Source organism: Rhinolophus sinicus, chromosome 9 (genome assembly GCF_057876585.1).
Source record: "Rhinolophus sinicus isolate RSI-liver-muscle chromosome 9, RSI-T2T, whole genome shotgun sequence".
Lineage (NCBI taxonomy): Eukaryota > Metazoa > Chordata > Mammalia > Chiroptera > Rhinolophidae > Rhinolophus > Rhinolophus sinicus.
Genome location: NC_142509.1, coordinates 22,173,451 through 22,189,086, shown reverse-complemented (window position 1 = coordinate 22,189,086; position 15,636 = coordinate 22,173,451). Strand labels below are relative to the sequence as shown.

Here is a 15,636-nt window from a genome sequence, read left to right as displayed (position 1 = left end):
TATGAAATAATAGAAAACATATATTTAGTGTCTGCCTCTGGTTCTGGCACAGAGTTCCTAAAACCCTTGTAATTTCCCAAGTGATAAGAGCACTAGGAGCACTTTTTGTTTAAATATTTGGTCTTTGACCCTGGTTCCTGACACAGAACTCCTAAATCACTTGGAATTTCCCGAGTGATAGAAACATCTTTTGTTCAAATGAGGCAATGCTTGGTGGGCTTTCAAGCCATCATTAGAAGCTTGGAACTTTTAGCCCCATCCCCCATCCTCCTGGAAGGGGAGGTTGACTGGAAATTGAGTTAATAATTGATTATGCCTACATGATGAAGTCTCCCTAAAAATCCCAGAAGTATGGGGTTCAGAGAGCTTCCGGGTTGGTAAACACATCCACGTGCTTGGAAAGTGGTGCACTGCCACTCCACAGGGCGAAGCTTCTGCTCTCCAGATCGTTCCAGATCTTGTTCTACGTGTCTCTTCATCTGGCTGTTCATCTGTATCCTTTATTATATAATAAACCCCTAAACCCAAGTGTTTCCCTGAGTTCTACCAGCCACTTGAGTAAATTATCAAATTCCAGGAGGAGGTCACGGGAACCCTAATTTATAGCCAGTTGGTCAGAAGTACAGATGACAACCTGGCCCTGCAATTGGCATCTGAAGGGGGTGGGGCAGTCTCGTGGAACTGAGCCCTTAACCTGTGGGGTCCACACTAACTTGAGTTAGTGTCAGAATTGAACTGTATTTTAGGACACCTAGCTGGTGTCTCAGAGAATTGCTTGGTGTGGAAAACCCATGCATTTGGTGTCAGGAGTTTTGTGAGTGCAAGAGTAAAGGAGAAACACAGGAGTGATTTTTCCATACATGTCCCCTAAAAGAAAGATGTTGAAGTCCTAACCCCAGTACCTCTGAATGTGGGACCTTGTTTGGAAATAGGGTCTTTATAGAGGTAACCAAGTTAAAATGAGGTCATTAGTATGGGCCCTAATCTCCAACATGACTGATGTCCTTATGAAAAAGGGAAATCTGGACACAAAGAGAAATATGTACAGAGGGAGGATGATGTAAAGACACACAGGGAGGAGGGAGAAAGCCATGTGAAGGTTGGAGTGATGCTGCCACAAGCCAATGAACATCTAGGGATACCAGAAGCAGGAAGACGCAAAGAAATATCCTCCCCTACAGGTTTCAGAGGGAGCATGGCCCTGCGGACACCTTTATCTCAGATTTCTAGTCTCCAGAGCTGTGAGACACTACATTTCTGTTGTTTTAAGCCACCTAGTTGATGGTGTTTTGTTACGTCAGCCTTGGAAACTAATACAGAATCTCAGCTCAAGACCTAAAGTATCTACCACAATAAGGAATACAGAAACAGCATCAAATTGCAAATTAGGCATGAGCATGAATTTTAGGCCAGAAAACAGTCATTTTTCAGTGCCTACTGTAGACAAGGCCCTTTGTTACCTTCACACTGTCCTTGGAAACCATGGGCCCAGAGCCAGAGATGTAGGTTTAAGATCCAGACTGTATCTCTATTAGGCTGTGCGGTCTTTGGCCCATAACTGATTTTGGGCCCCTCTGTTTTCTTAACTGTCAAATGAACACGATAACCTACTTAATCATGAGAATTAAATGAGAATGCATACATATGAAAATGAGCACTCAGTAAAAGTGGAATAAATGCATGCTTTTAGGCTTTGCTATTTGCAGTTCCATTTCCTATTCTCTCCATTTTAAGTGATGATGAAATGGAGGCCCAGAGATGGTAAAAACCTTTTGCAAGTCACACAGCACCTTGGACATAGAGGGTGCTCAATAAACAGTAATTCCTTTTGAAGAGGGGCTCTTAAACATGTCATATCATTTATTATTATGCCCATTTTTACAGATGAGGTAACTGAGGCTCAGAGAAGCTAAGTTGCCCAAGGTCACAGAAAAGTAGAAATTCCAACTCAGGTCTGCCTGCCCCTAGCACTGCAACTGACATCCTGGACAAATTGAAAGATCTTCAATTTCAGGGCTGAATGGAACAGGATGAGTACTAGTGATTTCCTAAGATGTTCTGGGTTCTTTCCCATTGTTATTTCAGATAAGAGTTGTTGCCTGCAGCCTACTTTCATTCAGGCTCTGGGCCTCAGGATAGCACCTTGGAACGCATCCTGGCCAAGGCCTCAGAAGTCTTAGGTCCCAGGTCACCTGGGACAGGTAATGTTGAATGAGTCAAGTCACCTTCCTGAGCCTGAGGCTGCAGACAGGCTAGAACTGCTTAGTTTGCCTGGTTTCTATCTCCATCCTACTCTCAAAAGAATGTAATGCAGCTTAGGAAAATACTTCTAGAACATCATTCCCATCATGGGAAAACTTATAAGACAAACCTGAACTGAACAAATATTTGGCCGATATTCATTAGAAGTGTCAAGGTGAAAAATAAGGAAAGACTGAAGATTTATTACAGACTACAGAAGACTAAAGAGAAATAACCCAATGTTATGTGGGAACCCTGATAGGATCTTGGAACAGAAAAGGACAGTAGTGGAAACTCTGGTGAAATTTCAATAAGGGCTTTACTTTAGCTAATAGTAGCATATAAATGTTAATTTTTTGATTCTGATAATTCTGTTATGATTAAGTAAGACGTTGACATTTGGGGAAGCTGAGTGAAACATATAGAGAAACTACTATTTCTGCAAACTTTAAGTCTGATATTAGTTCAAAATAAAAGTTTAAAAATTCTACATATGTAAGAAATACTTTGTTATATAAAGTATTGATCTAAGTAAAACAAATAAACAAAAAAGCCATTAAGTAAGGGATCCATAAGTATATAAAAAGGAATACAGCTAGTGCAACAAATAATAAGTGAGTGAGTGGGGGGAAAGGTATTACAAAGTGAGGAATAAAGGCAGGATACTATTCCATCATGTCTATTTTTATTCTTGACGTTGGCCTCCCTTCAGACATCCAGACCTATGTATCTACCTGGATGTTTCCCTAGGAACATTTAAATTTGGCATGTTTGGCCAATTAGCCCAGAGCCTAACACCTAGTAAGCCTTCCATAAAAGCAAGCTGTTATTGGCCATCAGTGTCTTTTTAGCCCCTGATTTCTGATCCACCTCCACTTGCTACTCCTCAGTGGGTTCCAAGATCACTTAGGTATTTTCTGTCAGCAGTCTTGGCCCTGGGTTAAAGAAAGCCCTGATTTATGTCCTGGTGGGGACCCAGGAGAATCCAGCCTGGTTCTCTCACCCCCAGGGAAGAACTGAAGCAATGAAAATGAAGACAATTCTCCTCCCTCCCCCATCAGTTTGGTGGGGAGAATTTGCTAGCAGTAGACAGGACATAATGTTCCCCCACAGCAGCCTCTCTGGGTGTGCCAACAAATGACGTCTGGGGCCTGGCTGGTGCTTCAAGGCACCGCAGGGGCCCATGAGGAAGAGCTCGATTTATGTTACTAGTTATCATTTGTCGTGCGCGGAGGCCTTCTCGCCGCGCCATCTTTCAGGCGGGGCGGCCTGCGGGGTCTCTGCTCCCGCTCCCCACGCAAGAACGCAGGATATGGTGAGGCCGAAAAGGAACACCCACGGAGCCATAGGTAGGGGAGTCATACCACCACGGTCTCACTGGAGGCTGGGCCCACCGGACGCCGACCTGCCGTCCGCTTTTCCGCCAACCGACCGACCGACGACTCTCCTCCACTCTCTCGACTCTGTTCCTCTCTCTCGGCTCTCCTCTTCCGCTCTCTTCGGCTCTGCTCGGCTCTGCTCGGCTCCTTCGTAGCCGCAGCAGTTATACCAGCGGCCAATCGGCTAACCGGCCACAGCCGACGGCCATTCACCACCCGAGCCAGCACCCTTCCACGTGAGGCCGAGAGCCTGTAAACTACTTTCTGGGGCTCTGTCCCCACATCATTTTAGCAACAGTGTCTGCTGAGTGCTCCAGAACTGTAGTTCGTGGGGCTACACCAGGGAGCAATTTGGCAAACACAACCAGAGAAGCAGGCAGGGCAGTGCTAATACTGGCAGGCTTTGGATGGAATAAGAATAGTCCTGGGTTCCAGTCCCAGCTTCACCTTTCACTATCTGGTTGATAGCCAGCTAGTGGTGCTGTCATGTTGAGCCTGTTTCCTCCTCTGTAGAGAAGAGGTGATGGTTAACATTTATGGAGTGCTTACCGTTCAGTTAAAACACAGGGAACTGTCTCTATTCAACATTTAGGAGGTATTTAAAACTAGGAATTAGTTTTTAAATACAGAAAGTTTTACTTTCTCACCTCATATACACTCGTTATAAGCTTTGATGACATTTAAAAAATAAATAATACACGTATATGGTTCGAAACAGAAATCAGTACAAAGTGAGAAATGCTTTCGTTTCGACTGTTTTGTATCTACAAAAACAGCAATTCCCTAGGATTCAACCTAGTATGTGCCAGCCACCGTTCTAAAACTTTGTTAACTCGCTTAAATTCCTCAAAACCTCCATGAAGTAGGTACAATTATCCCCTCCTCGGTAATAATGAATACTTCTAAAGAGAAGCAGAAGGATCTGTGGGAGAGTGCCGGGAACCTAGGGGGCCTCCACAAGTAATTTAAATGTTTTGAGAAACATAGGTCAGTATATGTAATTATTAAGTGCCAAACAGAATTATCCGCCGGGTGTCCGAAACACGATGCCTTGGGGCGTCATACTCGGCGCGTACTTGATCTGAAGGGCAGTCCTTTACTGGACTTGGGAGAAACCCGACTCCCCTACCCTGGGGCCAGCCTCAACGTGGTTTCCCAGGAAAGGCGCGCCGGGATCCGCCGCCTCAACCAGTCTTGTTAGAGTAGGCGTACCCCTTACTAACAAAGCGATCGGAGCGACTGCCTCTATAGCCAGTCAACTCCGAACCGAGGCCCACGCCTCCAGCTGGAGCAGAACTCCTAATTGGTGGATTCCTTGTGAGGAAGGCGGGACGGAGAGTGAAAGTCCCGCCTCCTTCGGAATTTTAAGCCAATTGCTGCGTCTAAGTGGTGGCCGCTGTTAGGTTGCGCTGTGAGTTGTGATCTCGGGGGCCTGAGGGCGGGGCAGGGAGCAGGCCGGGGGCTGCAGGGAGGGGACACTTCCCGCGGGCGCGCGGAGCGAGGACGGTGACAGCCACGCGCGCACGTGCGCGCCTGGCTGCGGCGCGGCCCCGAGACCTCCATCAGCCGCTGAGAGGCGCGCGGGATCTGGGCCGCTGCCGTCTAGGGGCCCCGTCCCCGGGTGACCCCAGCGTCCTCGGCTCGAGTCCCGGAGCTCCGGGCCGAGTCCGCCCCGTCGGTCCTCGCTCGCGTTCCCTTCCTACGGCCGTAAGGGCTCGCCCTGCAACTCCACCTTTCCGCTCCCGGGGCAGGGTCCTCGCGGCCCATGCTGGCCGCTTGGGGCCCGCGCGGCTCAGACAGCTCCCAGGCTGGCCACCCGGCCACCATGGTGGCCCTGAGGCCTGTGCAGCTCCTCCAGGGGGGCTAACAGTCCCAAAGCGCAGGCCTCGGGACGCGAAGGTCCCGGGCCTGAGCCCCGCACCATGGCCGGGGCCATCGCTTCCCGCATGAGCTTCAGCTCGCTCAAGAGGAAGCAGCCCAAGACGTTCACCGTGCGGATCGTCACCATGGACGCCGAGATGGAGTTCAATTGCGAGGTAACCAACTGGCAGCCCGAATGGGCTGCGGTGAGCGGAGCCTGGCGGAATCTCTGCTCACCTGGCCCTCGTGCGGGTCTGGCACTTACCGGGGCGCCCCTGTCGCGGTGACAGTCGAGGTGGAGACTTGAGGGATTCTACGTATATCATCTCTGGGCATAGATAGGGATGGCCAGAACCGGAAGGAACCATCTAGGCCCAAATCCTCATATTAAAGATAAATTGCTGCCCTTTACAGTAGGGCTTTGGGTTTGGAAGCACTTCCTTCGTGTTTTCATTCATTGTTACTGCTAACGGCTGGAAGCATCTGTGTTAGCAAATTCTAGTTTTCAGTGTCAGGCTTAGGCTCCAGCTCTACAGAGTTTTTACTTCATTAGACAATATTATGTACACCGGGTATTAAAAAGCATCTTGTGTTATTGGGAAGTCTATACTTGTTTCCTTTTTCCAAAACTTAAATTTTCTGGAAAAAAACTTTGAGGAAAGAGGTGGTATCTTAAATTTTCCATAGTTTCTGTCATGATGATAACAGTTACTATTCGTTGAATACTTTCTAAGTGCCGGACAGTCATACATTTAATTCTCACAACAACCCAATGAGATAGGTACCCCAAATCATATATATAGTAAATGGTGAAGTAGGGTGTTGAATCAAGCTCTTAGCCAATACAGTACTGCCTTAAGTAATTTAAGCTCTTGCTATTCAAAGTGTGGTCTGTGGACCAGCAGTATATGCAGCAGTGACCTAAGTCAGGGATTGGCAAACTTTTTCTGTCAAGGGCCACATGGTAAATATTTTCAGCTTCGAAGGCTATAAGGTCTCAGTTGCAACTACTTAACTCTTCAGATGTACTATATTTGTAGCACCATTGTAGCCCAAAAGCTACTATAGACAGGATTAACTTCTAGCATGACTTCCAATGTGAAGAGCTCCACTGACATGGTTCTCTATAAAACTGCTAAAAATTGTTGTTTTTTTAAAAAATTCAAATCCTCTAGGAATGGTCCTAAAGGTAAACATTAAGTGAAGAAACATCTATTCAAGAAAATACATAAAAATTTGGTAAGGAAGGCAAGAGTTTGTGGCATTTGAACCAAGACCACTACCACCCTCCCTGCTCCCAGCTCAGCAAGGCAGAGAGAGATTCTGCTTCGGACTGCTGCAACTCAGAACACAGGTCTCCCTCTCCTAGTCAGAAGGCTGTCTTCCCAAGAGGAGCAGAACTTCAGTGTTTCTCAGCTGCCCAAGGTTATTTGTTGCAGAAACTGAGTGAAGATGAAAGATGGGAGCTTCTTTCTTCCACCCAGTTCCTATGTATGAAATGGAGGCTGTGCCCTGGGTGTGGCACACTGAAAATACTAGGCCCCATTTACTCTTGGCCCACCCTCAGCCTGGGAGAAGGTGGTTCCAGCCCAGAGAGGCAAACTGAGAAGACCTCAGGGTGTATGTCCTCCCTCCCCACTTCCACCAAGGGCTCAGAGATTTTGCCAGGAGGGAGAAGCAGGCCTTAAAAACCTTAGCTACTAATCTCTTTCCAAAGGTTGTGACATCATTTGCTACAGATTATGGAGAAGTTTATGCCTAAGGGTACTCAAGAACGGTGGGGGTCTTGGTGAAAGGCAATTGGTAGGGGATTTGTGGATTGAACGACGATGCGACCTAGATTGTAGGCCACCTTGTTTGCAGGAGAGAATGGGGCAATAAGATAGCTAGGGAAAAGCCCTGCTGGGGTCAGAACAAATATCAAACATGGATCTCAGGAACTGTTCCCTCAAAAGAGACACCTTTTGATTGGATTACTCTGTAGAGCAAGTTATGCCCCCTGAGCACTGTTGAAAATAATAGAACAATATATGTCGTGCGGGAGACCCTGCTCGCTGCGCCATTTGTCGTGCGCGGAGGCCTGCTCGCAGCGCCATTTTTCAGGCGGGGCGGCCTGCGGGGTCTCTGCTCCCGCTCCCCACACAAGAACGCAGGATATGATGAGGCCAAAAAGGAACACCCACGGAGCCATAGGTAGGGGAGTCATACCACTATGTTCTCACTGGAGGCTGGGCCCACCGGACGCGCGACCTGCCGTCCGCCTTTCCGCCAACCGACCGACCGACGACTCTCCTCCACTCTCTCGACTCTGTTCCTCTCCTCTCTTCCGCTCTCTTCGGCTCTCCTCTTCCACTCTCCTCGGCTCTGCTCGGCTCTTCGGCAATCCTCGGCAGTCCTCGGCAGTCCTCGGCTCTCCTTCGTAGCCGCAGCAGTTATACCAGCGGCCAATCGGCTAACCGGCCAAAGCCGACAGCCAATCAGCCACAGCCGAGCCAGCACCTTTCCACGTGAGGCCGAGGGCCTGTAAAACACTCTCTGGGGCTCTGTCCCCACAATATACCACAATTAGTGGAGTTTAACAGCTGGGTACGATTAGGGAAAGAGAGCCCTATGGTCTCTCTTTCCTATGGTCATAAGCAAAGATGGCCTTCCTGAGGACAAACGTCATAGGCCTTAACCCTGTGAGGGAAATAGATTTCAGCCAGTCTTTAAACAAATAAGCACATAACAATAACAAGCCCAGAAAAGGGGGCACCAGTTCCCAGGATTGCTATATTATCTAAACTGTCTAGTTTCCAACAAAAAATTATGAGGTATGCAAAGAAACAGGGAAATATGACCCATACAATTGATAAAAGCTAGCAACAGAAATTGCTTGTGAGAGCGACCAGATGTCAGATTTAATGAAAAGGTTTCAAAGTAGCCATTATAAATATGTTCACAGAACTAAAGGAAAGCATGATTAAAGAAGTTAAGGAAGGTATAATGATATTTTTGCATCAGATAGAGAATATAAATAGATAGGAATTATTAAAAAGAACCAAATTAAAATTCTGGAGTTGGAAAGTACTATGACTGAAATAAAAAATTCACCAGAGGGGCTCAAAGTAGATTCGAACTGGCAGAAGAAAGCGTTCGCATACTTGAAGATGGATTGATAGAGATTATGCAAGCTGAAAAGTAGAGAGGAAAAAAAATGAAGAAAAATGTACAGAGCTGCAGAGAAATGTGATAGATTACTAAGTGCAGCAACATGCACAGTGGTAATACCAGAAGGAGAGGAGAGGGAAAAAAATATTTTAAAAATAATGACTGAAACTCTCTAAATTTATTGAAAAACAATAGCCTAAACATTCAGGAAGCTTAGTGAACTCCAAGGAGGATAAATACAAAGAGATTCACAAACAGATATATTAAAAATGCTGAAAGTCAAAGATGAGAAAATCTTGAAAGCAGCAAGAGAAAAATGACTCCACACTTACAAGGGAACCCCAATAAGATTAACAGCTGATTTCTTCAAAGCACTGAAAGAAAAAACTTGTCAACTAAGAATCTAGCACAGCTGGATATAAATGAAAAGGACATTTCAAAAATGAAGGTGAAATAAAGATTTTCTCAGATAAACAAAAACAGAAAATTTGTTGCTCAAAGACCCACCTTATAAGAAATACTAAAGGAAGTGCTTCACACTAGAAGCAAGTGACTTCAGTTAGTAATTTAAATCTGCATAAAAAAAAAGCACCAATAAAGGTAATTATATAATCATAAAAGAGAATATAAATGAATATTTTTCTCCTTTCTCTTAACAGATTTAAACAGCAATTGTGTCCATACACACATACACACACACACGCATATATAATACTGTTGGGAGTATAACATAGAAATGTAATATATGTGTAATGTACTAGCCAATAACAGCACAAAGGAGATGGGTGGGAGCATACCGGTAGCTGTAATGAGCTAAGGAAATGACTACAGATGGTAAAGTTGCAAAGTAATAACTATAACAATGTATTGTCAGGTTTGTAACTCTAATAAGTGTAATATGTATTAACTCTAATACTATAAAAAGGGAGAAGGGAATGGAACTATATAGGAGTAACATTTCTGTAATAGCACTGGAATTAAGCTAATATAAGTCTGAAGCTGATTCTGATAAATCAGGATTATATGGTGAATCCTAGAGTAACCACTAAAAAAGAAATCTTTAAAAATGTAGTGGAAAAAAGTAAAAATATAATGGAAAAAATCATTAAAGAAATTTAAATACTTCATTAGCAAATATTCAATTAATGCAAGTTAATTGCATTAATTTATAAAGGAGGAATAGAGAAACAAAAACAACATAGGAAACAAAAAGAAAAATGGCAGTTATACACTAAATTATTAGGTAACTTAAATGAAATGGACAAATTCCTAGAAAGATACCACTACCAAAATTTATTCAAGAAGAGACAATCTGTATAGATCTCTACAAACGGAAGAGAGTAAATTAGCTATAAAAATACTACCCATGATGAAAAGCTCAAGCTCTACCTACTAGAGGCCCAGATGGCTTCACCACTGAATTCTACCAAACATTTCAAGAACAATTAATGCCAACTTTTAACAAGCTATTCTAAGAAAAATAGAAGTCGAGGGACCATTTTCCAGCTCAGTTTATGAGGCTGGCATTACCCTGATACCAAAACCAGACACAGATAACACAAGAAAACTAGACACCAATCTCATAAATATGGAAGCAAAAATCTGTAACAAAAATGCTAGCAAACTGAATCCAGCAACATTTGAAAATAATTATATGCCATAACCAAGTGGCATTTATTCCAGGAATACAAGGTTGATTTAACATTCCAAAATCAATTAATGGGTATTATACCTCACCAACAGAATAAAAAACAAAAACCGCATGATCTCAATAGATGGAGAAGAAGCACTTGACAAAATCCAACAGCATTTCATGATAAAAACACTCAACAAAATAAGAATACAAGGGAACTTCCTCAACCTGATAAAGAACATCTGTGAAAAACCCACAGCTAATATCATACTTTATAGTGAAACACTGGATGCTGACCCCCTAAGATTAGGAACAAGCAAGAATGTCCACTTTTACCACTTCTGTTCAACATTGTACTGGAGGTTCTAGCCAGGACAAGTAGGCAAGAAAATGAAATACTAGGCATCCGTATTGGAAAGGAAGAAGTTAAGCTTTCTGTATTCACTGACTACATGATCTTGTATACAGATTCTAAAGAATCCTCTAAAAAAACCTATTAGAATTAATAAACAAGTTGAGCAAGGTTGCAGGATACAAGATCAATATACAAAAATTAATTGTAATTATACCAGGGATGCCAAAAAAAATGTATATACATGAGTTGTATTTATCTTTTGTTATTGGTATACAGAGGATGCCAAAAAACTGTATACACATTTTAAGAAAGGAAAACTGTACTAAAATTGTAATATTCAATATATGCCAATAACAAAAGATGAATACAAATCACGTTTGACTTCTACAATTACAAGAGGTTCTCAAAGTGGTTACCATCAGCGTCCAGACACCTCTGATTGTGGTGAACTACTGCTTGAGCAACATTGACCAAAGTGTCCACTTGTATACATTTTTTGGCACCCCCTGTATATTGAGTATTACAATTTTAATACAGGTTTTTCATTTCTTAAAATGTGTATACATGTTTTTGGCACCCTCTGTATATACCTGCAATGAACAATCTAAACATGAAATTAAGAAATTCTATTTACAATAGCATCAAAAAGTGTAAAATACTTAGGAATAAAATTAACAAAATAAGTGCAAAACTTATATTCTGAAAATTATAAAACTGTTGAAAGAAATTAAAGATGATCCAAAGTGGAAAAACATTTCTTGTTCATGGATCATAAGACTTAATCTTGTTAAGATGGTAATATTTCCCAAGTTGATGTACACATTCAGTGCAATCCCTCAGTTTACTTCTTTGTAGAAATTGGCAAACTGATTCTAAAATTCATATTGAATTGCAAGGATCCTAGAATAGCTAAAACAATTCTGAAAAAGAAAAAAGTACAGACACTTCCTCATTTCAAAACTTACTACAAAACTGCCATAATTAAGATAGTGAGGTACTGGCATAAAGATAGTCATATAGATCAATGGACTAGAATTGACAGTCCAGAAATAAACCCATATTATCTTTGGTTAACTGATTTTGACAAAGGTGCCAAGACCCCTCATTGGAATGAATAGGCTTTTCAACAAATGGTGCTGAGACAACAATATAGCCACATGCAAAAGAATCAAGTTGAACCCTTCACATCGCATACAAAAGTTAACACGTTGCGTACGGCGGGGTTTAAATCCCTCATACCCCTCTGTTCCGGCAGGTTTTTAAAAGAAGCTACTTTAAAATGCACTCTTCTCTTTAAAGCGTAAAAGCTTCTATATCATTTATTATTTTTCTATGGAATTTTTTAGGATTACTCACCTATGATGTTAGTAATCCCTCCTGGTGTGATACTGCAGAAAGCAGCTTCCATTGTTATTAACGAAACACAAATAATTCAATAAAATGTGCAAAGTAAAAAGAGTCAACAGTAAAAACGAGAATTCTCGTTATCCGTCCTTAACGCATGGCTCAGAAAAAAAACGAAGATTCTCGTGATCCGTACGCAACATGTTAACTCAAAATGGATCAAGACCTAAATGTAAGAACTAAAACTGTAATAGAAGAAAACAGGGGTAAAACTTTATGACTTTGGATTTGACATAGGATTCTTAGATTTGACACCAAAAACATGAAGAACAAAAGAAAACAGATAAACTGGACTTCATCTGTGTTCCAAAAGACACCAAGAAAGTGAAAAGAAAAAATGTTAGCAAATCACGTGTCTCATAAGGGTCTTATATCTAAAATATATAAAGAACTCTTACAGTTCAATAATAAACAGGCAAATAACCCAATTTAAAAATGGGCAAAGGATCTGAATAGACATTTTCCAAGGAAGATATAGACATGTTAATAAGTACATGAAAAGATGGTCAACATCATTAATCATCAGAGAAATGCAAATCAAAAACACAATGAGATACGACTTTACCACAATGAGAGCTGACCACTAGTGACTGGAATTAAAAAGGCATATGACAACAGTGTTGGCAAGAATGTGGAGAAATTGGAATCCTCATACACTACTGGTGGTAATATAAAATGGTGCAGCCACTTTGTAAAGCAGTCTGGCAGTTCCTCTGTTAAACATGGAGCTACCATATGACCTAGCAATTCCATTCATAGGCATCCACTCAGGAGAAGTGAAAACATGTCTACAGAGAAACTTGTACACAAATATTTATAGCAGCATTATTCTTAAGAGCTATTGCCCAATAAAGATCTGAGGCTGCAAAACAAATTAAAGGTTTGAGGTCTTAAAGGATTCTAATTCAGGAGAGACAGATTCAGGGAAAGACCTGAAATGTGCTCTGGGGAAGACAAAGAAAGCTGAAGCTTTTAAAGGCAAAAACCACAATCTAGAACAAAAGAAACTTCTCCCAGTGGCTACTTAATACGGTGTGGATGGCTAATTCAAAAAGGATTGGTCAGGTCCAGGTGGTGAGATTCTAAGGTAAGCATTGGCGTGGAAATAAGGGGGGTTAAGTTCCAGGATATACTTCTACAGTAAGCAGGAAAGTCCAAAAGTTCAAACCTCATCAGCGTGCGGACATGAATAAGTCTGACTTCACTAATGGCCTCTGACTCCATTTTAGGGCTCCCCGCTCCATATTTGTTTTAGATATTTTGATTCACAGAACCAAAGGTGGAAACAACCCAAATGTCAATCAGCAGATGACTATAGAAACAAAATGTGGTGTATCAATACAATGGGATGTTATTTGGCAATAAAAATGAATGGAGTACCAATACATGGTACAACATAGATGAACCTTACAAACATGATAAGTGAAAGAAGCTGATCACAAAGACCACATATATGATTCCTTTCATATGCAAATCTAGAATAGGGATATCTATATAGATTTGTGGTTACTTAGGGCGGGGGGAAAAAGAGGTGTGGGGATAGGGGAATGATAACGTGTTTAAGATTTTTTTTTGAGGTGATGAAAATGTTGTGAAATTGAATATAGTTACAGTTGCACAACACTGAATATGCTAAAAACCATTGAATTGTATACTTGAATAGGTGAATATATGAATAGGTGAATTATATCTCCATAAGGTTGTTTATAAAAACAGCCTTTGATACAATTAAAAATAAGAGGCATGACTTTGTTCCAATAACACTTTAATTATAGACACTGAAATTTGATTTTTTTATAATTTTCACAAGTGATGAAATGTTATTAAAAACTTTTTCCAACCATTTAAAAATGTAAAATTAATTCTTAGCTCTCAAACTGCACAAAAACAGGGAGACAGTGGCTTTGTCTTGTGGGCCATAGTTTACCAACCACTGATCTAAGTCACTATTTGATATGTTGTGAGAGATGGTGAGGGACACCCATAAGGAAAGGGATTTTGTGTGACCTTTCTTTAGCCACAGTTTTGCCATGAAAATCTCTTATTTTTTCTGTAAACAGACCCCAGACCCAAAGAGGATGGACAATATTATCAGCAATGGCAGGGTTTCTCAACCTCGGCACTCTTGCTTTTTGAGGGGGATTGTCCTGTGCTGGAGTATGTTCAGCAGCATCTCTGGCCTCTACCCACAAGATATCAGTACCACCCTCCGTCCAACCCCAGTTATGACAATCTCAGAAGTCTTCAGACTTTGTCCAGTGTCCCTAGGGGATAAACACCCTCCCCTTTTCCTGTCCCCCCTCCCCCACATTGGAAACCACGATCTATAGAAAAGGATAATAGTAGTGACATTCAGAGAGGCAGAATGTTATGAGGTATGATAAAAAAATACGGTGAATGTTTAAATAAAAAAAATTATTACAATAAAAGACACATTCCCACATTGCCGTTAGTCCCCCTCAAAATACTCCCCCTCACTTTGAACACACTTATCCCATCGTTCCTGCCACTTTCTTTCTTTTTTTATTTTATTTTTTTATTTTTTTATTTTTATTTTTTCCTGCCACTTTCTGAAGCAGTTCTGGAAGTCCTCTTTCATGAGTGTCTTTAGTTGCGCTGTTATGGCTGCCTCTATGACCTAAATTGATTTAAAACATTCACCTTTCATGGTCATTTTGACTTTGGGGAAGAGCGAGAAGTTGCATGGTGCCAGATCCAGTGAATAAGGTAGATGAGGACACACTGGAATGTTTTTTGTTTTTTTTTTGACAGAAATGGCCGTACCAGAAGTGATGTGTGACTCGGATCCTTTCCGTTGTGATCAAACAATATGGTGAATGCTGCTGCTGAGTGCCATCCAACGGGAAGTGGTGTGTCAAACTTTAGTAACAGTGTGTGACAAGTTTCAGCTTGTTTCGTGCAGTCAGTCGGGTGTGAGCTGTGGTTGAGAGAAGGTGTGTTTTAAAGTGTGCTGTAAATCATCTTCCATGCTCCGTGTCACACATCGCTTTTGGTATATGGCAATTTCTGTCAAATAAAAACATTACGGTGTGTCCTCACCTACCTTATTCACCGGATCTGGCACCGTGCAACTTCTGGCTCTTCCCCAAAGTCAAAATGACCATGAAAGGAAAACAGTTTGAATTGATTCAGGACACCGAGGCAGCCATGACAGCGCGACTAAAGACAGTCACGAAAGAGGACTTCCAGAAGTGCTTCAGAAAGTGGCAAGAACAATGGGATATGTGTGTTTGAAGTGAAGGGAAGTATCTTGAGGCGGATTAATGGCAATATATCTTTTACTACTGTAATAATTTTTTAAATTTAAACATTCACTGTATTGTTTGACCACACCTCATATAGTGTAGAATTTGTCAAACTTTAAATCTTAAAGGATTCGAATAAATGACCTGAGGATGTTGGTAAAATGTGGGTTCTGATTCTGTCGTTTTTCGTTGGGACTGAAAATTCTGCATTTCTAGCAAACTCTTAAGTGATGTCTATGCCACTGACCCAGGGACCACACTGAGCAACAAAGCAGTAGAAGAAAGTGCATAGGCTTTAAAATAAGGTGAACCGGGGCTTGAATTCCAGCTAAAGTGCTTAAAATTTAG

The 15,636-nt window shown here is 41.9% G+C and overlaps 1 protein-coding gene across 6 annotated transcripts in view; it reads left to right on the top strand.

Annotated features, from left to right (window-relative positions):
• Positions 1 to 5,021: 5,021 nt before the first annotated feature.
• The window catches only part of NF2 (NF2, moesin-ezrin-radixin like (MERLIN) tumor suppressor), a 67,495-nt gene continuing 56,880 nt past the window's right edge, over positions 5,022 to 15,636 (top strand). For 2 of the 6 annotated variants that reach the window (XM_074321862.2, XM_074321861.2), the window contains exon 1: positions 5,113 to 5,656. In XM_074321862.2, coding sequence (XP_074177963.1) covers positions 5,543 to 5,656 — 114 coding nt within the window. In that variant the 5' untranslated portion in view covers positions 5,113 to 5,542. Of the gene's footprint in view, positions 5,657 to 15,636 lie in introns of all 6 variants that reach the window. The other 4 variants (XM_019743079.3, XM_019743081.3, XM_088800943.1 and 1 more) reach the window with 4 other exon arrangements.